At 41.7% G+C, this 24546-nt stretch overlaps 1 protein-coding gene across 2 annotated transcripts; it reads right to left on the bottom strand.

Annotated features, from left to right (window-relative positions):
- Window positions 1-971: 971 nt before the first annotated feature.
- On the bottom strand, window positions 972-24138 carry PLCXD2 (phosphatidylinositol specific phospholipase C X domain containing 2). Of its 2 annotated transcripts, XR_001524675.2 has the most exons (5): window positions 24006-24138; window positions 11055-11515; window positions 9094-9335; window positions 7029-7219; window positions 6529-6623 (listed from the first exon to the last, which is right to left on the bottom strand). XR_001524675.2 is itself a non-coding variant. In XM_015647340.2 (4 exons), the coding sequence occupies exons 1-4, from the start codon at window positions 24085-24087 to the stop codon at window positions 6467-6469; spliced, it is 942 nt and encodes a 313-aa protein (XP_015502826.1). In that variant the 5' UTR covers window positions 24088-24138; the 3' UTR covers window positions 972-6466. The 2 variants fall into 2 exon arrangements, 1 of the variants encoding a protein (XP_015502826.1); XM_015647340.2 differs by lacking the exon at window positions 7029-7219 and having other exon boundaries at window positions 972-6623.
- Window positions 24139-24546: the final 408 nt, after the last annotated feature.

Genomic DNA, 24546 nt, shown 5'->3' with positions numbered 1-24546 from the left:
AAGGTACATAATTTTCCTGGCCTGGGCAAACGGTATATGGGGGTGGGGGTGTGTGTGTAAGCCTCAGTGCCACTCCAAGCTATTTAACCATCAACTTTTTACACACTGGCAGCTTATGCCAATCACTAGATTCGTATTGCAGAGGTATATTCTGAAAAAAATACTGGCACACTCCCTGCCTACAGCACATTGCAGACATTACTGACACCAATTGTTAGCTTTGTGTGAGTCACTGCTAATGAAGGCTGGTTTGCAAACACCTACTTCGAGGTCTGAGACAACAGGTAGTGATTAAGCTCAGAATTCCCAGCTCTAACTTTGGGATTGAAAAAAAAATATCTACAGATAGCTTCTCCTCATTTACCACTGCCTAAAATTATGAGGGAAGCAGGGCCATCCATTCTCTCCCTCTCCCCACCCCCAGTACTCCCACATCTTCCAGACATGCACACTGAAAACAACCCAAAAGAACGGTGTGTTTGATCTCACTGGGTTACAAACATCCGACATTAGCACACGCTCTAGGAATCATTAACAATGCTTTGTTTCCTGATCAGGTATTACAATGGAGCTTCACCACCTGTATTACAGCAGTAGAGGCTGCACAGAAGTTGTACTTGCCTTCCAGGACAGAACTGGATCCATGGATTTTGGCCATGCTTTTGTCCCAGTGCAAAAGATGTTTGCTGTGTGTACACACAAGTGCAAGCACACACTGATTTCGAATCACTTTGCACTGCAACTTGCACTGAGAAGTTGTCAGCACATCCTAAAAATAAGGATGTTGTTTGGGTCTGCCTACTCAGGGGACACAAGTGCAGCAAGATGCAGCACCTCACAAAAACCCCCCACCAACCTTCAATGACACCATTCTGCACCAGAGAAGCGACCGAGCTCAACTGATGTTAGCTGACTCACTATGTAATCATCATGTATCAAAGCAGTCAGCAGTACAGAACACACAGCAAAGATGATTAGTTCAAGTTTTATTTTATTTTTATTATTTTCTGGATTAAAACCTCCAATGATATAAAGCAGAAGAAACAGATGTAAACCCCAAATTTATCTGCAGCTGAGACTGCAGATGAGGCATCCTGGTTTCCCAAAACTGAATCAGACAGGTGGGGAAAGCACAAACTGCTGGGAGACAGACTGCACAAAATAAATACTGAGAATTGGTAACTCCCCTTCACCTGGTCTCCTCTGCACCCTTCAGAGTATAAATAAAATAAAAAAAAATCTGGAAAATATATTTGACATTGAGAAAAATCAAAGAACCATCTAAATTATTTTTATATAGGATGTGCTGATCAGCACTTCCTTCAAAATTAAGAATACGCTGCAGTTCAGTGTAGATGGTATGACAGATCTAACAAAGGGTAAGTACTGTTTAAATGGACAACACAATGCATAAATATTCAGGGATATAAAGTATAAGCAGATTCAGCACACAGTTCTAAAGTTGACATTCCTATTCCAGTCCCTACAATTAACAGTTTACTTGGTGAGACTTGTAAAGAAATAAATATGCATACAGAAGTAAACACACTTCAACAGAACAGATGTATTGAATTAGTGGGACTTATTATTTTTAATGCAAAACAGAGACTGATTTAACAACCTAAACCAAAGAGCTGATAGGATTACCATTAAAGGTGTCATTAAGTAAATCACCATACTCTTACCACAGTTAGTCCTACATACATGTCCTTAGCATAAAATTTATTTGCTCTTCACCATATGCTCTGGCTCTTCTACCCATCTGTTGAGCTATAAACCAAAGCTGGAATAAGAATTTGTCAAAGAAGAAAAAAGAAGTCTTATTTTTCATTGCCAAAAGGACTGCATTTACACCTGATCAATAATTCAGATAATTTTTTGAGTCAGTTCTGTTCCCCACATTAGACAATTTCTCTGTGCTTTAACAAGCATTGAAAATTTACCTGAAGTTTTGTCCCAAACAGTGGTCCTCTGACCAAAAAGTTTGCTCATTAGGGACTGGGAGCTATGTGTTCAAGTCAAGATGAAAGTCTTATGAAAACAGCATATGAATGTCATATTAAATACTGCATATTCAAGTAAACATCAAGTCACACATGCTCAGACTTCCATAGGTAACCCAATTCTAAATCAAAATATCCATGTCCTCTATGTCCTAAACCCTGGTCTGCTAAATGATGCATCGATGAACTCTGACACCTCAGACAGGTAAGCAAAGAAAGTATTTCCAAAGGCTTAGTAGATGAGAAGAGATGAGCATCTTGGCAGAAGTCCTGCTCCTGTTTGAGACAAAATCCCTGCTCAAAAGTGGAGTTTAAAAGGCACCTTACAGTTCAGGTGCTTTTTAAACTCCAACATTCAGCTAAGTCAGTACCAACAACAGCAAAACCCAGCATGTGCTAGGAGCAAAGACACCATTTCCCTATTATTCTTTCCTTCAAAGAGACTGTTTAACAGAATATGGGCCTTTTTGCAGCATTTCTATTCTGAATCACAGAATTGTTAAGGTTGGGCAAGACCTCCAAGACCATCAAGTCCAGCAGTGGTGTTTTCATTACTACACTATATCCTCAAGTGCCATATCCACACGTTTTTGAACACTTCCACAGATGGTGACTCCACCATTTCCCTATGCAGTTCAGTACATTGTGACAGTAGGCCCCAAGTAAAAGCCAAATGATTGTCAGTGTGCAATATCTAGTACTAACTGCTTTTTGTTTCCACCTGTGGGACACAGTAAGAGGCTAAAAACTCGTAGATGCTCCATAACAAACATCTACTACTTCCCATCAGGGATACACACAGAGGTCTACTGTGCCTCAAATATGCCTTTAAATGGCACACAGCAGCAATCAGTGTGAGAAGAGGAATGCCACCAGTGTGCTTAGCATTCAGGAGGGACTGCACACCAGGAAGGGAAACAACAGTCATAAAACAGTGTGTAACTAACCTGAATCTGTAATAACAAACTATATGTGCAATTATTCAAGAATACCCAGTTTAAGTACTTTGCCTCAAGCAGCTGCTCATTTTCTGCCTTCTCCTCTCCCAGAACCTACCAAATGGTCAAGGGGTCAGAACCATTCCTCTGGGGAGGTTTTCTTCCCAGCCAACTTAAAAGTGAACTCTAGTGCTTTGGGGATATACAAGCAAGACTAAAACCACTGTATACACCAGATGAGCATCTACATCAACTGTAAGAACCCCCCCACCTTCTCCTGTGCTCACACACATCTTTATTCTCAAGCTGACCTTGCAGGCTGTTATTTGCTGCTCTCAGGGGCCAGACTTGGCCAAGCAAGTGTGAGCTGCAGTGCTGTCACTCACCTGCCAGACCTGCTCCATTCTGCTGCCCAGAACTGGGCTAAGCATTGCCACACCTTCCATGTGGGCACTGGATGCAAACTACTGCCCTACTTCCTTGATCCTCCCTTCCTGCCTAGCTCACCTTTTAATTTTGTAATGCTAGAAAATGGAATCCACAGCCCAAAGTCCAAGCCTGGATGAGCTCAATTTTGCAAAGCATGAGGAAGTCTGGATATGTTTTGGTGTTGAGTAAGCAAGATAAGCCCATTATATGGATAGCTTTTCTCTGTGTAACAGAATAGATGAAAGGTAGTTCATATTGCTTAGGGTGGTTTCAGACAACCCTAGGACCAATTCTAAACACCAGCATGAAAGCTGCCCACAGTAGGAAGCCAAGGGAGATGTCATGTCATAGACAAGTGTTACCTGCCAACTGCCCAACTCACCATTTAGGACTGTCAGATTGCTCACACTGGAAGCACACCACCAAGCCCTGCTCTGAAATGACACTCAGGTCTCTTCTGACAGGCCAAACTTACAGAAATGTTTCCCTTCCCCATATACTTCACCATTAGTACTAAATCTATTTTCCATTTCTTTTCCCTCTGCTAACATTCTTAACACCCAGCATGTTTCAGGTGTGAACTAACAGCAAATATGTTAAACTTCTGAGTTTGCACTTAAAAACATCTAACAAAAGCCCCAAGCCCATCCCATCTCTATTTAAATAAATACAGCAGAAGGACTAATAAGTCATTACTGTGCACACACAATACAAATATTGGCTAAGCCAAATAAATCTCTTTTGAGGCAGATATATATATATAGTAGAAAACATATTAAGGGTCAAGTACAAACACCATACTCACTTCACCTTGCTTTGTCTTCCAGTTCTGCAGGGAACCTTGCAAAGTATTATTTCTGCCTCACTGGTATTCAAGCCAAGTTAGAGAATCACAGAATATTCTGAGCTGGAAGGAACCCATAAGGGTAATGAATCCAGCTCTTAAATGAATGGCCCATACTGGGAACAAACCCACAACTTTGGTGTTAACACCCAGCTGAGCTCTGAGCACCAAGACAATTTGTAGAAGGAAACCACCAAAACCAAATCCACATGGAGTTTCAGCTGGGGCCATGAGTAAAGTAGTAGTAAAATAAACATAAAAGTCAGCTAAGGAAAATCCAGGTATTTTAAATAAACTTGCAGACTGAACAGAACTGTTCAGAACAGGTTCTGATGGTTTCATCAACAAGAAGAAAAGCACCAAATCCAATAAAAACCTTCTGCTGTGGTTTTAAAAGGAAGTATTAAAACAAATTTGAACATAGTTCCCAAACCCTGATTTTTGGGACTAGTCCCTTTATCACTGAGACACAAGTGGAAAGGAGAAAGACAGTGTGTGACAGCACTGCCCCCACCCCCAACTCCCTTAGAGAAACGATTCAGTTAAAAAAATTCAAGGAACTCTAATGAAAGCCAGGCAAACAACAGATAAATCAGATTACAGTCTGCTCTGAACTCGGCCAAGGTTCACAGAGAAGATTTGCAAACCTTTACATTTCTCCTGAGTTGTGACAAGCAAAGAAAGCTGGGATTTTTCACAGCTGTCAGACCATAATGGCAGATACAGGATAAAACATCAAAATAAATAATAAACCTGTACATAAATGTTTTCCTTTGAATTAAATACGTATAAAGACAATCCATTCTATAATAAATAAGCTTGGAGATAAATACAAATTCATAATCACCGGATAATTAGTGCACCAATAGTTGCTTCAGGAAGATGATTGAGCAGAGAAGTGTCTGCTAATCAGTCCTTTTTGTGCATTTTTTAAAAAAAATAAAACAATGAAGGTAAATCAGACCATAGGATATTATCAGCTAGTAAATTAAGTGCTGATAAGTACCAACATATGTTTGACCATTGGCTCAAACACACACAGTCACATTTCATTGTGAACCAGCACAAAATAAGTATGACTAAAGAAAGAAGCAGTACTAACATCAGCCTGTGCTTGTGTGATTATTGCTTACTCTATCACAAGCAGGTGAAGGCTGGAGAAATTTCTCCCTTAATAGGTGTGGCTCTCTGTCTACAAGCACAATTTTCAGGTCTGACTGCAGAATTCACTGTCCCATCACAAATCACAGTGATCCAATATTTGGGCTTTGAGCAGTCCCTGTCAGGTACAGTTCTCTGAATATCAAGCAAGCCCATACTTAGCCCATCTCCTCCCAGAGTAAGATGGGAAGGCTAAGTAAGACACCTGGGTGAGAGAAAAGAAAAATTTAATTGACTCAAAAACTCCAAGTAAACCAACAGGTTACCAACAGGTAAAAGAGAAAGGTTATGCTGTAGCTTCCTAAATGTCCCAGGAATTCAGGAAAATGAATGTTTCCTATATGTCACAGGAAACAGGAATTCAGACTTCAGTTATAATCCACAAAATAAGACTGAAATATTCTCCAAATTAATGCCAAAAAAAAATACACTTAAAAACAGTTGCAATTAATGTATTGAAGTAATAAAATAAAACAGAGGTTGAGAAGAAAGATTGTGCCAAGCCTTCACCTCTCAGGCCCAAAGGACAGTTTTGATATTTAATGCAGCATTAGCAGCTTCCACCTGAACAACAGCAGTATTGTCTCTTCAAGTAAGTCAGAGGTAGTGTCTAAAACAGCATAATGAACAGAGCAGCAGCCTCCAGCTGAGCCCAGCTATGCCAGAGGTGGCCCAGGAACAATGCCATGGGATCAGGAGCAATCCCTGGAGCGAGCCCTGGCCATGGGAAGCGGGCAGGATGGATACACAGGCGCGCTGGGCACGCCGTCACCAGGGAGATGTGCACCACAATGGGGTATATCTGCTCCAGAGGCCAGCCCCTGTCAGCAGCAGATGTGTGCACAGCTCAGCCAAACAGAGCACTCACAGACAGACAGACTGACACAGCAGCACTCACACAGCACTCAGCTCACTCAGCTCCACACCACTCCAGGAGAAAGGACCTGGCTGTATGTGAAGTTTTGCCACGTTTCCTCTAGGAAACATTTTTTCATAAAGAGATTACAATAGGTTTCACTTGACAAGTAAAACATTTAGCATAGTTCACAGATGTCCACTAAGGAACACAAGTGGGACACAGCAATCAGGATTTAAGTTGCAGATTCATCATCTTCCAAAAGGAGGTCGTTCAATGCAATAACTGTAGCAGCAAAGTCAACCAGCTCCACAAAGTCTGATGTAATTATGTTAACACCCATAACACCAGGCTTCTGTGCTTTCACCCAATTCAAAATCATGGGCAGGTTCCTAAAGAAAATGAAACAAAGAAAATTAAAATAAATAAATATTAAAAAAAGAAAAAAGAGGCACTTTTCTATTCATACTCTAATTTCAAACACAACATGCTGTTTACAAAATATATTATCTCATATTTGTGATCAGAGCCTGGCTGTCACCCTAAATTCAACTGGCTGATGAGATGAGTGCTTAACACAGCACTTGGTCACTGGCTATTAAACAGGTATATTGGTCAGCCAACAATCCAAACTAGCAGGCATACAAAAGCCCTCTAAATTCACTGGGCAGTCTGTGCTTCAGGATTTAACACTGCACTGCAACTTTCTCCACTGTGGTTTGTTTTCACCCAAGCACACTTTATTGTCAAACTCTCAATTTCACAGCAGACCAGTGTAACACAAAGCAAGGTTATACCTGGCCCAAGATGTTCCCTTGCCCTTCTCCTTGCCTCAGGGTGGGCAGGAAAAAAGTTGTTGGAGGCAGCACACTGCATTTCTCCCAAACTCTCTCCAGCCTCCAGACCCACTCAGAGCAATGGGGTCAGGGAATCCAAACCTAGAATGAACTTCCATAGGGGTTGAACATCCTGCTATACATCACTGTAACTGGATAAAGGAGAGGTGTGTCAGGAACTGAGCCAAATCAAATTAGAAATTCTACCATGAGAAAAATGTCAAGTAATTTCTTGGACACAGTGCAAGTCAGGAATCTGCACTAGCTTTCTTGCACTCTAAGATGAAACACCATGCTTTTCAGCAGTTGACACAAATGACTATGTTAGCATTGTTTAGATTAGTGCTGTAACATATATACATTATTTGAGAAGATGGTAGGCTAGCAAATTAGCTAACAGGATGATGAAGAGAAAAAAAAAAAAAACAAACAAAAAACTTAAAGACACACCACTCCTGCTGCATCAGGACAATTAAAAAAAAATTATGAAAAACTATGAGTGAAGGCATAATTACTGCCAAGGGATGCAACAGACTTCAGTCAGGTAAGTGTGACTTGTTGCAAGTCTCCTTTAGCAGAGCTCATGAACACTTAAATATTCAAATTGAGGGCAAAATTTTCCTACAAGAAGGCAGGCATCTACATCAAACTGTGCGACAGATTTGCGTATCAGCTAGCTTGTGCAAATGACTACACAAATAGTCGTGCTTATGCAAACAGCAGAACCTATTTGCAACTTGTGGTTTAATTGCAAACAAGTGGTAAAGATGAGGGAAAGGGATGGACTGAAGGCAGGCTTCCCGCTAATACGGTGGCTTAGAGCACAGAGCTGTGCCAGGAATCCCTCGAAAGGGAGCTGCTCGCCCATTCCCCGGAACGCAGCGATCCTTCGGTAGCTTTGGCCCAGGAGTCCCGCCCGCCTGGGCGCTGCCGGCCCGCAGGACCCCGCACTCGCGGGCCCCCAGCGCCACCTGGTGCCGAGCGCCGCCCCGACAGCGCAGCCCAGAGCAGCGGCATTCACCGGCATTCACCCGGCTTGTGCCCGACCGACGCCTCTAAACAGGAACGGGACAGGAAATCCCGCGATTTGTACCGAACCGCCGATTTTCTTATTCACAGAATCACCGAGGGCCTCGGCTGGAAAGGACCTTAAATATCACGGCAGTCAAACAGCCCCTGCCGTTTGCAGGGACACCTTCCACTAGACCAGGTTGCTCAGAGCCTGACCCAGTGTGGCCTTGAACACTTCCAGGGAATGGGACATCCACAAGTTCTCTAGGCTACCTGTACCAGGGCCTCACCACTCTCACAGTGAAGAATTTCTTCCTAATATCCAAGAGGACTTTTACAGTTCTGGTAATTTTTAGCAAATGAGCTACAAGTTGATAATTCCATAAAATAAATCATATGGAACTCTCCTGGTCATGCTGTTAAAAATCACTGGCACTCTGTGCTGATCAAAGCAAAACCCTCTTACAGTGACCTTACTCACAGGAAAATTAACTGTACAATTTTAATACAGGGGTATTAAAAAAAGTCAAACGGTGAATTTAATTTTTGGAAAACCATCCCCTTGCCCCTTAAAAATACAAGGTAAAATACTGCCCATGGTCATATACCTCTGGCCATTACTGAAGTTACTGAAACATTTGTATCGACAAATGCAAAACCATGTCCAGAAATAAGCGATTTTCCTCTGTGGCACAAGCTCTTTTCACCCCACTAAAGTCAACTTCAGCCAGTTTGAAATGAATTATTGGTTTGAAGCCACACATCCATCCTACATTTTACAAAATCATATCACATTCAGAAAAAGTTCCAATTACCAGGAAACACATGTTACTTTATTATTTACACTAACTCTTTATTTTTAAAGATTGCAACTATTGCTCATGAACAACAATACTGAGCAAAACGGCGTGCTTTCAGCAAGCCTAAGCAAACATCTCCTAATTTCTTGCTTGCTCAGTGCCTCTTTCAACATGAGACGTGTTAAAGAACTGAGAAAATCAAGACAAGTCCTTACCTAAGAACAAGGGTGTTCTTCAGACCACGAATTAGATGCCATGCAATTGTTTTCACTCGAGGTGTAAGAATTGCTTGAGATACGTGGAAAGTCCCGTAACGACTTCGTTCCCCAAGTGTGGTCTCCAGGAACTGTAGCAGTTTGTGCACATTAGTTGTATTAGCCCATGGTGCTGGCATTTTATTACCTGGCCACAGGAAGGGATATTCCTGATACAAAGGGTGGTGGTAAAATATAAGAACCTAACGGAACAAACAAGAAAAAACAAAAATTCAATTACTAAATTTTTATTTGAACAGGCTGCTACATTAGTTTATGTTCATATAGTACTGCTGCAGCTAGCACAGCAGTGAAGAGAACCAAACAAAAACAAGTTGCTCTTTAGTCAGGAGTGTTAGTATATTTGTTGCACTGCTGCCAAAGGAGATGGAGATTATTTTGTTCTGCTTTGAGGACAGGACTGCTTCAGGCTTTACGAGTCATCAGTTTAAAATGACAAGTTGCCTCTGTCATTTAAAGAACTCGGCTTAAATGCATTGCAACTTCTTACTGCCAGAAAACACTGTATCTGTACTTGAAGTTAAGGATTTTAGTTAGCACTCCTCCCATCTTCTGATTACCTCCTACTAAGAGGGTAAAGTGTGCTGGGCTGATTGGCACATGACTGACATACTGGCATCGTGCTCATACTCCCTGCACGAGAAACCAAAGCCAGTCCTGCTGTCAGCAAACTGTCAAATCCAAAGCTAATACCTTGTAAGGTGCTTCTCTACAGCACAAAGCTTTTTACTAACACCCACATTTACAAGAGATTCATCTTGAACCTTAGCATTGACAGCACCAGTTCAGAATGATTCCTCAAAGCCTCATTTCCAGTTTAAGAATTACGTGCTGCTGCTGAAACCCTTTTCTGTTCTCAGTTTTTGTGAACCTAGAGGAACAGTTAGCACAGAGAAGAGGCATTAACCTCACCTCTGCAGATCTGGATGGCTGCAGAGGAGGTAAGAAATTCAGTCCATACCTTTAGTCATGCTAAAGCTTATATGCTCCACACTGGCCACAATGACAACAGTTAATCAAACCCTCACCAAGGGCAAGTCTGCACTACATGCCCTTCTGTGAGAAATGGAAAAATAGAAACTTCCACAGATGCTGGAGGGTTCAATCTGCAGCCTTAGAAAGAGCTTGGGTTAATGTAGTGATAAAGATACACAAACATTAAGTAGAAAAATTATAAACTTACATTCCTATAATTTTAAGTAAGAATATGCCTTAAGCAGGTGAGAAATTATATTAGATAAAATAGTGAGAAGTTTAAACTGTAATAATGTGACTTTTAGGGTAGGACAAGGATCTGGAAGCTATAATAGAGGTGTGTGTGGGTATGTGACCTATCAGTTCGCTGGCTAAAAGACAGACACAGTGCAGCAGAATTAAGCAAAGGAGATGCGCTATTAAGTAGAAACAAGTTTTAACTGTTTATTGGACCAAAATGTTATATATTGCTGTGAAGAAGAAACCCATGCCTACCTTGAGCTATGGCTGACTTGTTGCTCCTCTCCAAATCTCGCACCTTCACGACCAGTATCTTATCTGGCTTACTTGAGCAAAAAATCATCTTACATAGCACCATGGTCCCATCCCTTGTTTTTCATCTCAACACCCTTCCAGAAGGGAAAACCCTTTGTGAAGAGCACAAGGCTCTAAGGACACTATAGTTTAATTATTTAACACATGTGTTTGGAGCATGACAGACTGGCCACACCATGGATGAGGGGATACACAGCAGCATGTAAATGGAGAAAAATATGCACACTACGTAGATGAGGCCCTAGTAGGCTTTTAACTTGACCATCAGCAGCATCCTTGGTCCAATACCTGTGAGTGGGAGCTACACCCAGCTTGTCTCTTTAAAATCTTAACAATTTGGGTTTGAAAAATATTAAACATCCTTTCCCTACCTGGTGTTTCTTCTCCCACATGTACAGTAATGTCACGTATTCTACACATTCAACACAACAAAGTTTGGATTCAAATGCTGAGTGGATCCTGTTGATCAAGAAGCGGTGATGGCTGTCATCCATGGCATAGAAATGATTGAAATCCAAGAAGATTACTTCCTTGGGGTGCTGCTCAAGAAAACTGTTCATCTCCTTCAGCCCATCCCATACTTTGATGCCAAACAAGCCATGTATGAAGTAAATCTCTTGGCCTATTTCCCCAGGTTTGGAAGACACACGAAGATCAAAGTAGCGGATCCCACCTTCCAACTGCTCTTTGAAAGTCAAATTTTGAGTCACTGACCATTTCTTCATGATCTTTCTAACCAAGGAAATTCTGGCCAAACGTTTGATGGCTTTTGCTTGGTCTGGTCCCACAGGAGATTTCTCATCAACCCAGTAGCTGAAAGAATCATGTGACCCTAGAAAGAAAAGCCAAGAAAAAATAATTTTAGAAAAACTGACTCTCCCAGAACACATATACCTGCATGCCCTGAAAACTGAACAAAGTCCTACATGTATGACAGGGGTGCAGAAGTGTTATGCTCACATGTAAGTCTTTCAAACTATCCTTTACACCTTACTTTGCCCTGACAGTATAACAAGAGCTAAGCTTAAACTTCTCAGTTTGAACTGCTTTCTTGCACAAGCTCTGAATTTCAATGCTCTCTGAACACCACAGAACAAACATCTGTGGTAAAGGGAAACTTCCTTCTAAACTTCCTTCATTCCTTTCTTTACAAACTAGAAATCAACCCCCACAGCTTTCTCAGAGCCTGGCATATGACTGATTTAGGATTAGACTCCAGATTAATTTTAAGAATCTGAGACTTTATTTCTACCTGGTAAGTGCAACTGTAACCTTATACGCCAAACATCTTGGAACAGGTATCTTTAACCACATAATGGATTGAGGGGTCTGCACCTGCCTCACCTGCACATCTCACTTTAGCCCTGAGATGGCAGATAAGTGATTAGTAGTTTGACCAGTGGGCAATGACTGGCTGGACTTGGAGGTGGAACAATTGAACACATCACAGTGTGGATAGATACCAAGCTCCTGTTAAACAATTTCATGAACATGTCTTTTACCTGGCATGCTTTTGAGTGACCAAAGGCATGGTGAAGAGCAAACTCAAAAAGAAAAAACAAACAAAACTACAACCAGCAATCAAAATCACCAGTCCCTACCAAAATAATGCACATCCAAAAAAGCTCCTGTAACACAATGTGTACCTTGGCAGAGCAACTGCATCTCCAACATAAAGTTTTTATTTATTAGGAAAACCTCCAATTGAAAACTCAGTAGTAAATGGGGAATAAAAAACCTACATAGTAATAAAATGCCAAATAAAAAAAAAAAGCTTCAGAGTAAATGTAATATTCCTACCTTAGCCAAGTCAGTAACAGAACAAGGAGTGTGAAAAGGCAGTGTATCTTGGTCTGCACTGTACCAGAACAGCATAAAGCAAAGCCTGTCAGAAGCTGATCCACCACAGATTGGGGTTTACCAAGGGTTTCTAATCATTTTCACCAGGCACCAGCAATCTAGCTAAGAAGCTGTAGCTGCTCCAGGCTCATCCTCCTTGTGAAGCTCCAGCCAGCAAAAACACTATGGGGAGCTCAAACAGCCCTTGCTAACCTTTGTCTTCAGGACAGGAGCAAAGAGTTTGCCCTTTAAGCCAAATCCCAGCTGCAACCTGTGGACCCACTTGCTGAAGTACAGAGAAAGCATCTTCACCCAAGCAGCTCATTTTCCAGCTGCCACAGGGTACAGTGACCAGGCACCATGCTGCTGGCACTTGTGTTTTACATTCCTGCATGCTCATCCCTGCTTCTAGGACCATGCTTTTCTTGAATTTCCCCCTCTACCTCAGTCTGCAACTCTTTAAAATCCCTATTTGTCATATTCATCCTCAAGATAACATCTGAGGCATTCATACAGTCTCCTTTATCCAAATCTTTTATTTGTGAACCAGTGCTCACTTGAACACTGATGCATTTCCTGTGATGCAAGATCAGAGCTACAAACAAGATTATGATCGCAATTGGATTATCTTGTTGGCATTTTTAATCCAGATGAAAGAACAGACTGCATAAACTAAACATCACTTCTCAATAACCTTAAGTGCACTCTGTTTCCATGGATTCCAACTAACTTAAAACCACTGAGCAGGTAGTGTGAAAGTTAAGTGTTCAAGCTTTACAAATGAACACTAAAACTAATTCTGACCAATTCTCCATGACTTCCTCACAGCATTTGTAAAAGTGTGTCTCTGTTATGGCTTTCCATTCAGTCTTCTGGACAGAAGTGAAGTGCCAAAGATGCCAGCTTAAGCAGCGCGTTAGTACCTGTCCCAGTAAATACATCACACAGCGGCTGTCAGTTGTGGAGTGACATCTAGGTATTTTTTTTTCCCCATCTCCAAACATCTAACTCGCCAAAAAAAAGAGCAAACATCTAGTGAAGACATTCCAGAAGCCATATGATGTTTCAAACTGTAGTTTACAGATATTTGAGCTTCATCTACCTCCCTGTACAGCAGAATGAGTCATTCAAGCTTCTACAATATTTGCAAAGTAGACTTTAATCACAAGGGGCTTGCCTTCTACCTTGGAATTAATCACTCTGCACAAAATCTTGCATCTGGTTGTGTTTTTTGTTTTGTTTTTTCCTAGCTCTTAGTTCTATCAATTTTTATTTTTTCTTCTGTTTAGGTCACTGTGGAAGATGGTTTAACATCAAATTAATGACATAAGAAATATTTTCATTTTAACTGACAGTGCAGCATCCTTGAGACCTATAGCAATCACTTGCACCATTACGCTCCCTCAGACTGATAAATCTGACTTACATAGGAATGAGAATTTTGTATGGCCACTAATATATTGTTGTCACCTCAGAAATGTCCAAGTAAATCTGAACCAAAAAACAACTTGTTTTCCTAATTCTGATCATTCACTTTACAGCTAGAAAAGTCTTTCCTTTGTAGTTTGTCACTTACAAGGCTCTTTTAAGATACAAAGGGCAAATTTTCTCCCTGCACTATCACAACCAAATTCTATTTAGAGCCTAGCACTAGAAAGCAATATCAAAAAACCCCCAAATAAGTCAGCACATTGCAACTTTTTCAACACATAATTTAAAAACTGCACTCCTTAACAGCCAACTGAACTATATGTGACATGCTTCTATAGTTAGAGAAGATCCTATTAACTCCTGCCCCATGGCTCTGCTAAAAGCCTAGGAAATGGAGCTTCCCTCCTACATTGAAGTCAACAAGTACACCTGGATATAACCAAGCAGAACATGAGTTGAAGCATTTGCAAAATATATTCGCCTTTTCACTGTTGGTAGCACATCACCTTCTAAGGAGGGCAGTGGAGCATCACCAATTCTGTCAATCATTCTATGATCAATACTGAGTCTGGAAAGACAGCAGATTTCAATCAGGTCTTCAGTGGTCATTTAAAAAGGCCAGTCACCAATATCTAGGCCAAACCTGGACCCACAATGTTTTGACTCTGGTAAGAGTAAAAAAACCCAAACTGAAACCCTGCAGCAACAGCACTGGATACTTGTGAGGCTGTGGGGTAACAGCAAGGTAAAGCCTCACATCATCCACCAGGCCCTTCTTTAATTTAAGATCACTGTGATACACTACCAGCTCAGGCACTGCCGTTTAATATAGCTTAGCTGTGATGTTAAGTACATGCTAAGCTGATTGCATCATGATGTCAAAATAATCCCTGCTCTCCTTTGCTCTCTCCCTGAACTCATAAAAAGTCTTGCCATTCTGTTGCTATGTCAGGAGCCAACCTGGTTGCTGATACATGTGATCCAGCATGATTTCTTTCTGAAAAAGCATAACCTAAACCAACCCAAATCTGTAAAACTTCAGAGGCAAAGGGCAAAGCCTACACTGCAAGAATGGAGCAGACCAGCCCCATTTTTTCAGGAGGTCAGTGTAGGAGCTGCTAAGCAGATTGTCAATTCACATCTAACACAAGGATGTGTGAAGGTACTTGGACACTGCGCAGTGACAGCAGCAAGGCTGGCAGCTCCTGGACAGAGCAAGAACCACAAAACTCTCATAGCAACATACACTGTAAAGTCTTCTCCATCTGTAAAAAATCCTTCACCATCTGTTGCTCCCCACTACACAAATAATGAGCATTGCCTCAAATTATGCTGAGTACTTCTCTTGGGGAATAAAACAACCTCAAGAATAATTGAAGCAAGACATTTCACACAATAATTAACAACTTAAATATAAATAACACCCTATTAAGTAAAGCTATTCCTTAAACCTGTTGATTGTAGACAAAGCAACTAACAAGACTAGGTATTTATAACCTCCACCTCACCCACTGATAAGTCAAAAGGCAGAGAAAAACCAAGAAATTTTGTCTTCATTGTCCTTTAAGTAAGGAGAGGCCAGAACCCCAGCCTGAACCGCCTCAAAACATGTTCCTGCATGTGAAGGACATGGACTTACTGTAGATGAGACCAGATTAGTGTTCAGACTGCAAACCTTACTGAGCTGCCCTAGTGACATGGCATCAGTCTGGTGCTCAGCCCTTCCCAAAACCAAGTCAGGCACAGGAAATACAAGGACGAGATGGTGATTTGACAATTGCTTCCAACTGGGTAAAATGTGCAACAGGAAGCACCAAGCATTACATTTAAGCATTAATTAATTACATAAAAGAGACTGCACATTCAAAAACAAAAATTAGGTGACTGCTAATCAACTGGCAGCTTTATTTCAGTTTCATTTTTTTCATCTGACAAAGACTAACAGCTTCAAGGAAAGAAGTCACATGCCATAAAACGCCCAGATATTTAACTATCACAGGCTGTGTTATAGTTAGAATAATATTATATAGGTATCTTCCAGATGTCAAGACTTAAAATTATGCATCGACCTCAATTTTATCCCAGTAATTGCAACTGTGGATTGAATTTCATTCATATCTTAAAATATCTTTTTTTTCTCCTGCTTATACTAATGCCTCAAGTTAATTGTATGTTAAACAGCTCACTTTTCAATTTAATTCTTATGTTAAACAGATTGTATTTCAGTGTTCAGGGTGACTTTTGTTGAAGCCTTTGTACTAATTGTTAGACAGCAGTCTTTTATCATCACATCTGCAGTAAAATCTAACTTCCCAGTATAATTATCTGTCATGCTACTTACTCATAGATAGTCAAAGTAACCCATGGTGGAGCTGAAACAAATGACAGTCATCAACAGAATGTTATCAAGCCTCCACTGTCAACAAATACCAGTTATAGCTCTTCACTCTCATGACCAGTGACAGGACTCGAGGAAACAGCACAAAGCCGAGTGAGCAGGCTTTCATTGGATCTTGGGAGAAAGTTCTTCACCCATATCATTGCTAAACACTGGAATAGGGAAGTGGTCACAGTACCAAGCCTGTCCAAGTTTCAAGGAGTGTTTGGACAATGCTCTCAGGCACAGGGTGTGATTCTTGAGGGTGTCCTGTGCAGGGCCAGCAGCTGGACTTGATCCTGTGGGTCCATTCCAACTCAGCATATTCTATGATTCTCTATTCTCTATGATTCACTTGGTATTATCTTTTGTTTCCACATAATACTTCCTGCAAATACAGCTGCAGCAGAGGGACAGGGATTAGCATCATGTCACCAAGCCCTTGTAAATTTACCTTCACGGAACACTAAACATATGACTATACAACACGCAAAGCGCAGAGATCTTCCAACATAGAACATAACCTGTGCACTGCCAATCACTCCAAAAACTAATGGGTTTATTTGGATACAAGCATGTCTCCTAGCATATTGCTAGGCTGTGGACTAGTCAGAAGCAACAGCTCAAGACACTTTCTGCATACATCTGGCCAACCAAGAAGCAATACATGAAAGCACAAGGGCAGACAAGTGTGCTGTCAGTAAGCTTAAACAGATCTGACTAAGTTGGATTGATCTTCATATGAACAGAATACTAGCAGGACAAAAATTGCAAGAAACAGATGTTTAACACAACATGAAGCTAAGAAGCAAGGTCAAAAAAACACACTCATCCCTTAAATGCATTACAGGGTCACCTATGACCAAAGAATCACCCCAGCTCTAGTGACGCTAAACTTCTTAGCACAAGCTTTGCTCACTAGACAAAGTACATTCCCCACACATTACAAACCACTGCACATGACACAGCACGGCAGGTATTACACAGCCAAGGTGGGCAGAAGGACAGTAATCAAGTTCCAAAAACATCGGATCTAAGTGCTAGAGAGTCAAAGCTATCCCACTAATGTTCTTTTAAACCAGATGTCCTATGGGTGCCAAAACTGAGGGGAAAACGGAATAAGCAAAAGTGGCTCTCAAAGTCTAGAAGTCCTCAGGATTCAGGTCATTAACAATCCAGATTTTCTTATTAGAAGATTAACATCTTAAAAGTTCATCACAAATGAAAAGCAAATCGAATAGTTCATACTAACTTGTCCAGCAAAAGGAGATAAGGCAGAAATAAGAAACATCCTATTGATAATCAGTTATCTAAAACTATAGAGATGAGTATATTTTAAGAAACCTATAATAATCCTTTAGATATTCTTAATGCATTTCCATTAAGAAAGACAAATCCTAGTACAGACCAAATCCTCTTAGGAAAACTCCCTCTCTATCAAAGAACTACCCTGATTTTCCCCACTGCCCCTTTCAGGCAGTGCAATGGGATGCAAGAGCTTAAAGACAACCTAAAACTGTCAGACCCAATGTCACAGAGTAGTTTGCTTTTCTTTCCAGCCAGGAGAAATCCTTTTGGCACTGGTTGGAGTTATTGCCATTGAAGCTTAAGGTCATTTAGCAATGAATTCACTTTTATCAACAATCTCAGCTGTCTGCAATGGGAATGCAAGAAAGACATACCACATCTCTACCATTTCAAAGCCTGACTGGATCCACATACCCAAAAAGAAAAAACCCTTTCAGCTTAGAGTCCTAAACTCCTCTTCTGTGACCATTCATAACTTGAGTGGACCAAGGTTTCATTCTCTTCTGAGAAGGCTCTAGAGAAATTTTTATTACATGGTACTTTTCCCTCTTTTAGCATCTTTGCTGGAAAAGCACGCAAACAAATTTCACTACATGGAACAAGAGCAATAGCCATTTATATCAACATTATGTCTAGTTTTCTCTATTTGAAGTAAAAACTTTGGCATGTTCTGCACTCATTTACCATTTACATCTCTCCTTGGAGATCAGTGAACAGTCAAGTTGAAGACATTTTACCAGAGTTATTTACCAGACAGACTTAAGTCCCTCTCCAGGGTACACATTTTAACAAGTAACTGAAAGAAAATTTTTCCAGATTAAAAAAAAAATAGATTAGGACCTTTGTATACTGTCTGAAGAAAATTTTGCAGCATTTCAAAAGTAAATTTGGTTTTGGCTAAACAGATGACAGATGTTTTTTAAAAAGAGAAGCCCTAAGACTGGCTTTTCAGGGGAACTCCAGCACAGACCCAGTGCCTGCTAGATTAGTTCCTCACAGAGTGACATACAAAAGGAATATTGGTTACTTAGGAATAGTGGAACAACTTCCATCAAGTGTTCTCATCAGTGTAACAGTCCAAATAGTTTAACAGCCTCTAAAAATATTTGAGAGTTGCTATTACAATCAAATAGAGTGGCATACTGTACTGTGGCAAGTTTTGGGCTAGTCATAATGACACTACCATGAAAAAACTATGCAAAGTTATTACACTAAAAAGTTGGCTGGAAAGTCAAGAGTGTTTCATAGGGGGCAATTAGGCAGCTTGACTATGCTAAAGTTAGGAACAGCAAAGATTTACTATTTTAGAAAAGCAAGGACACATCTCTCCTTGGGGATTGGTGAACAGTCAAACTGAAGACACCAACTGTTCTGAGTCTCCAATATGGTTTGTTCTGGCTATATTCAGGTCAATATGATTTTCTCTGTTAAAAAATGTTTCTGGAACTGTGAACCCCATTTTTTTCTGTCAGCTCTGGCTACCTACAACCCATCATCCCACAGGAAACCCCTCAGCAGTTGTCCAACCTGATGCTGACAGGTATGGCTCCACATTCCCAAAGCTCTGCCTGACTTAGAAATGAAATCCTGGCCAGCCTTCCACATGCATTCTGAGGAAGTGAGAACCACCAGCTGGGATCACTAGAAGATGACAGAGGAGGCCCTGCATACCATCAGAAGCCACAGGAGGAGAGCTGCCCACCTCTCCCGGGAAAGGCAGCCTGCCCTGCCTGCATGTTCCACAGCAGCAGAGCACTCTGCTGAGTGTAACATTTGGCTCTAGGAGTACCAGTGGCTGAAAAACTGACTTCTGGTGGCAAAAGGTTCCTTACTGTTTCAAATCAGCCTTAGATATACCAACACAATACAACAGAAACATCTTTACTTCAAAATTTTATAAAAGAAATCTTACACTCTAGGAAAAAAACATTGGTGTAAGGTTTTGTTTTTTTTTTAGTATCACATTTCAAAGTGCTTAAGTAAAACATTTTTACTTTTCCCAGATCTTCCATCTTTAGTTCTCTTCTTCAGTGACTTCTATCAAACAACTTAGTTCAGATTCAAATTAATTGTTCCCCAACTGAGCTTAGGTTTTATTAATAGCCTTTGTTTCAGCCAAACTATGTGAAAGAAAACAATCACCCATTTATTCTACATATAGTCATTCCACCTGTTGTTCTTTCCTGTCCACATCTGTAGCACCATGACACACCAGGTTACCCTTTGTGTTCCCTTGGGACATCCACACAGTCCAGCACCCACCCTGGGCCTTGCCCAACTCTGTTGTGCAGCTGTTGCAAGCAACTTTTCTGACAAGAACCACTTTAAAAAAAAATAAAAATCCCTCTAAACCATCATCACCACAAAAATCTTCCCACCAGGTTAGCTTGGGGAACACACTCATTTGTATTTGGAGGGGGAGAGAAAAAAAGACAGGGGACAGAAGACACTTTTGATTACCTTATGTTATTTATGGAAGGACACCTGTAACTCCTCTGGGGTTCTCCTGCAAGCAGAAGTGGATCCCTACCTAAGCCATCATATGTTCTCTCCAGAAGACAAGGAAAGAAAATCAGCAGCATGGAAAAATTCACAGCTAGCTATCCTGACCAGAACTGGGAACCAGTCAAGGCATACAGATTGATCCAAAACTCCAAGTATACCTGCTACATCGTGGCTCTTACATATTTAAAGCTGGAATAGTCCAGACAGGATTAAGTAAATGTATGATTACCAAGATCCAAAGGAAAACAACTGCCTGCTCTTCTCCTCATGACATCCATCCAGCACCTTGGAGGCTGGACTAATGAAACACTCAATAAACAAACACTGATAGTTGGCAGTGAACATCTGCTAGACTACCTTACTGTCTCAAACCAAAAGGCATGAGCTTATGACCTCACACAGTGGAGACTGAAAATAAGTGTTTCACCTGTTCTAATACAAGCAGCCATGTAAAAGTTTGATGAAACAGGAAAATGGTGCCATACCTTCAGATGCAGAGACTTCAGACTCTAGCACCAAGGTAAACAAGATATTTGCCTTCCTAAAACTTTCTGCAGAATTTCAAATGGAACAGTACTAACTGCACATGGTGCTATCAACTATTAGGATGCAGGTACAAGCATGGAACAACTAGGCTCTGCAGCTAGTTCTTTAAACAGCTGATTCACTTTGAAAGCTTATCAGTGAGAGCATCCCAGATTTCTGTGTTCTATTTCTACATGGAAAAATAAAAAAGTAGCAGATGCAGATCAACAGATGACCAAGGAAAGTGATAAGTGTCACATTGTAATTTTGTAAAATTCTTTAATGTAAACCAGCTTGAAATTAAACAAGCACTATACAATACCCTGCCAAGGGTCACATCCACAATCAAAATGTTTAAGGGTTCATTTTTAAACCCACATACAAAGAGGATTACTGGAATATAATTAAGAGAAAACCCTCTAGACTTTCACACAAGGTCACCACCACTTGTTGAGAGTGGTTATTTTTGTTGACTATATTGCATGCTTGTAAAGCTGATGACGTTTTAGTTACTTGATATTTGGCAATTTTTCATTGCAAAAGATCCCTCTGCTCATGACATTACACAGGAAACCTCATCTCTTTTCCCTGCATATGACTATACTGGTTTAGCATTTTGGCTAGAGTTTCTCCCAACAGCAGCAACAGAAAAGCCCAAATGTGGGAACTGATCACACACAAGGTTTGGAGAAGGGCCTTAACTTTTTCAAAGTCTCTCTTCATTTTGAGCAGTTAAATAATCATGTAAACACCCCATACACCTCGTGAATACCCATCTTCAGCATTATTTGCTTGCTGTCAGTTGGTTCTAAGGCCTGAGGAAAGAATGACCTTCTCTACCATCAAGTAAAATGTTTCACACCATTATTTAATAGCTCATGGAATCGTAGAATAATGTAGCTTTAAAAGGACCCCCAGAAGTCACAGCAACCTTTTCTAAAGCCAGTGAAAACAAGCAGCTGTGAAAGCAAAAGGTTTGCAACAAACAAAGCAGAACAACTCTATGAAGACATCTTGGGCAATATACAAGGGAGTTTCTCACTCCCAGTAGTACATAATAAATTAAATTTGAGAAGTTTCTTTTGTGTGTATGCTTTCAATTCTTTCACTTTAAGTAGCCCCATAATACCATAATTTTGTTATTTTCTTTAAAAAAAAGGTAAAATTTTATTCTTTAAATGCTGCAATTCTTCAAAGTGCAAAAAATATAAAGCAGCAACAGTTTCATGATTTTGAGTGCTGATTTATTTCAGGTTAAAAAAAAAATTTAAGGTTTCCACCTCTAGAGCTCTATCTCTGTTCCTATGTACAAAGGATGATGAGGAGCATGGGGGGAAAATAAACTCCACAAGTCAAAACCAGTTGAATCCATCATTCCAGGGGAGAAAACAAATGTATGGTGAGATGGACAAAAGCAGGCCACTCCTGTCATATGCACACACAGGGATTAAGCACAGATAAAAACGCTTCTCATTTGACCTTTCATCTCTCTTTCGAAGGTAACACTGATCTCCATTGCTGTTCAGCATCTACAAAGATTCCTCAACTGCAATGTGTATTGCACACTGCCAGGACACATCCTGCTGGCTCTCAAAACCCATTCCCCCCAGCTCTCAAAAAGGTTGCTCTGTCAAGCACAACACCAAAACACCAGCAAAATAATTCAGAAAAATAATTATTGGACTGAAATAATAGTAATAAAAAATGGCAAAAATCTACCCCAAATATCTTTTGCCTGCTTGCAGGTTGCATGAGGTATACACGGGAAAGTGGTGGGGAGATGTACCAGCCTTGATCACAAATAAACACATACTGCAAGCATTTTTTTTTTAAAAAAACATTGACAATTTTAAAAGCACCATGGCATTACTGAAACAACCACTCATTTATTTGTTTTCTCTGCTGCAACACTGGTTGCGTGATGTTTCAAAGTGACAGCAGCACTGCAGCCAATGCAATCTAAATCGTAACATTCTGCATGCTTTCAGTTTTTAAGTGGCTACAAGAAGTTGATTTATTAGTTCACTAAAACAGAGAAGCCTTTCTTTGCCAGAAGTTTCAAAGTCTGCCGGCATTTGAATTTTATATGAACATTGAATTTCCTTTCTGTCTCACTTCCCTGTTCAATAGAACAGAGTCATGTTTTTGCTACTGTCAGGATAGGAAAGGGCACCATTTTTGATTGAAGTCTGGCATTTTAACTGTTCTGATTCAGGTAACACAACAGTCGGTGCGTAAGAGGTGCACAAACCTTTCTCACCATGCTTCAAGGGCATTTGAGCATTTAGAGAAGGGGCTAAATTCTGATACAAAGTTACTCTGTTTCTACAGAAGTATCTCTGAATGTCTGCCATATAGACACAGAATCAATCAGATTGGAAAACTCTGAGATCACAGAGCACAACCTAAGCCCTACCACCACCTTGCCAGCTGGACTGTGGCCCTGAGCACTACCTTCAGTCTTTCCGTAAAGATCTCCAGGGACAGTGACTCCACAACCTCCCTGGGCAGGCCCATCCAATGTCTAAACACCCTTTCTACGAAGAAACTCCTCCTAATGCCCATCCAGAACCTCCCCAAGCACAACTTGGGACTGTATGTGTGATAGATCACTTATCCAAAGTGCTGGTGAGGAACTAAAGCACTAAAACTAAAACCAAGCCTGTACCAGAGTGTAACATCCAGCATCGGAAGGAACTACAGTAACCACCCCATAAATCTTCTCTAGGGACATTTGCAAGGAAGAGCATTTTTTGCCCTTTACAGATGGAAAATCAGTCTAAGTAAATTCCAGATCATCTGTTGTTTTCGTCATTTATAAGTTTATTGTAAACCAGACTATAAAATACGTACTACACAATGGTCTGGGTTGGAAGGAAGCCTGAAGATCACGTAGCTTGAAGATCAAGCCCCCTGACACGAGCAGGAACACTTCTCACACGAGCAGGTTGCTCAGAGCCCCATTTGATAATGGCAGACCTTCCATTTGATAAGCCTCTAGCTGTTGGGTCAACGCAACCGAGCCTTTCTCCCTACCCGACTTCAGCCTTACTTAATAAAGTACCTGCAAAGGCTCAGGAGGGCCGCCAGCGGTCACAGCTCCCTCTTCTACAGGCAGTGAAAGCAGCAGGTCAATGGTTAGAGTCTCACAGCGATATTTGCGGGAGATTAAGCCCTCTGCTCTCTGCTGCGATGGACAGGGCACCTCTCAGCACCGGCACCTGCCCCAGCCTCTACCCAGCACTTTATTACGGGGAACGCGACGCCGCGGCCGAAGCGACTCCCCCACCACCGCCCGGGCAGCCCCGGCCCCGCACACCCCGTCCCGCCGCCCTACCCGGGATGGCGAGGTTGGAGAGCGGCAGGGAGCGCAGCGCGGGCGGCAGCGAGCCCATCCAGTCGGCGTTGCCATCGGCCATGGCCCCGGCCCGCCTGGGCTCCCTCACGGCGGGCGGGCGGCCGGGCCCGGACGGCCGGGGAGCGCCGGCACCCGCCGCCCTTATGTAACCGGGGTGACGTCACGGGGCACGGCGGCTCACCATTGGCCGCCTCCCCGCCGCCGGCCCCGCGCCCCGGTGGGGTCGGTGGGCTGGGATTGCGGCGCCCAGGGAACCCCGCCGGGATGGGGCGGCCATGGGAGCACGGCGGGGCTTTGAGGGGCACTGCGGGGCCCTGAGGGGCACTGCGGGGCACTGCTCCCACCGCCCCGCTCCCGCAGGGACAGCCCGGGACACACGGCACAGTATGCCTCCGGTGCGGGAGACTCCGCACCATGTGTGCGTAATCTCTTCTAGTGCCCGGTCACTGCACGGGAAAGAAGTTCTTCCCCGTGTTCAGATGGAACTTCCTGGGGCTCAGTTTCTGCCCATGGCCTCTTG

This window comes from Parus major, chromosome 1, assembly GCF_001522545.3.
Source record: "Parus major isolate Abel chromosome 1, Parus_major1.1, whole genome shotgun sequence".
Taxonomy (NCBI): Eukaryota; Metazoa; Chordata; class Aves; order Passeriformes; family Paridae; genus Parus; species Parus major.
Note: the sequence above shows the minus strand (reverse complement) of the source record. Positions and strands in the feature narration are given on the sequence as shown.

Bases quoted from the DNA above. Each gene is read 5' to 3' on its own strand.
- PLCXD2 (XM_015647340.2), bottom strand. From the start codon at position 24,087: ATGGCCGATGGCAACGCCGACTGGATGGGCTCGCTGCCGCCCGCGCTG. The intron at 11,516-24,005 runs GTAGGGCGGCGG...TTTTCTTTCTAG, and splicing joins CTCCAACCTCGCCATCCCGG to GGTCACATGATTCTTTCAGC. The intron at 6,624-9,093 runs GTAAGGACTTGT...CATTTTCTTTAG, and splicing joins AAGAACACCCTTGTTCTTAG to GAACCTGCCCATGATTTTGA.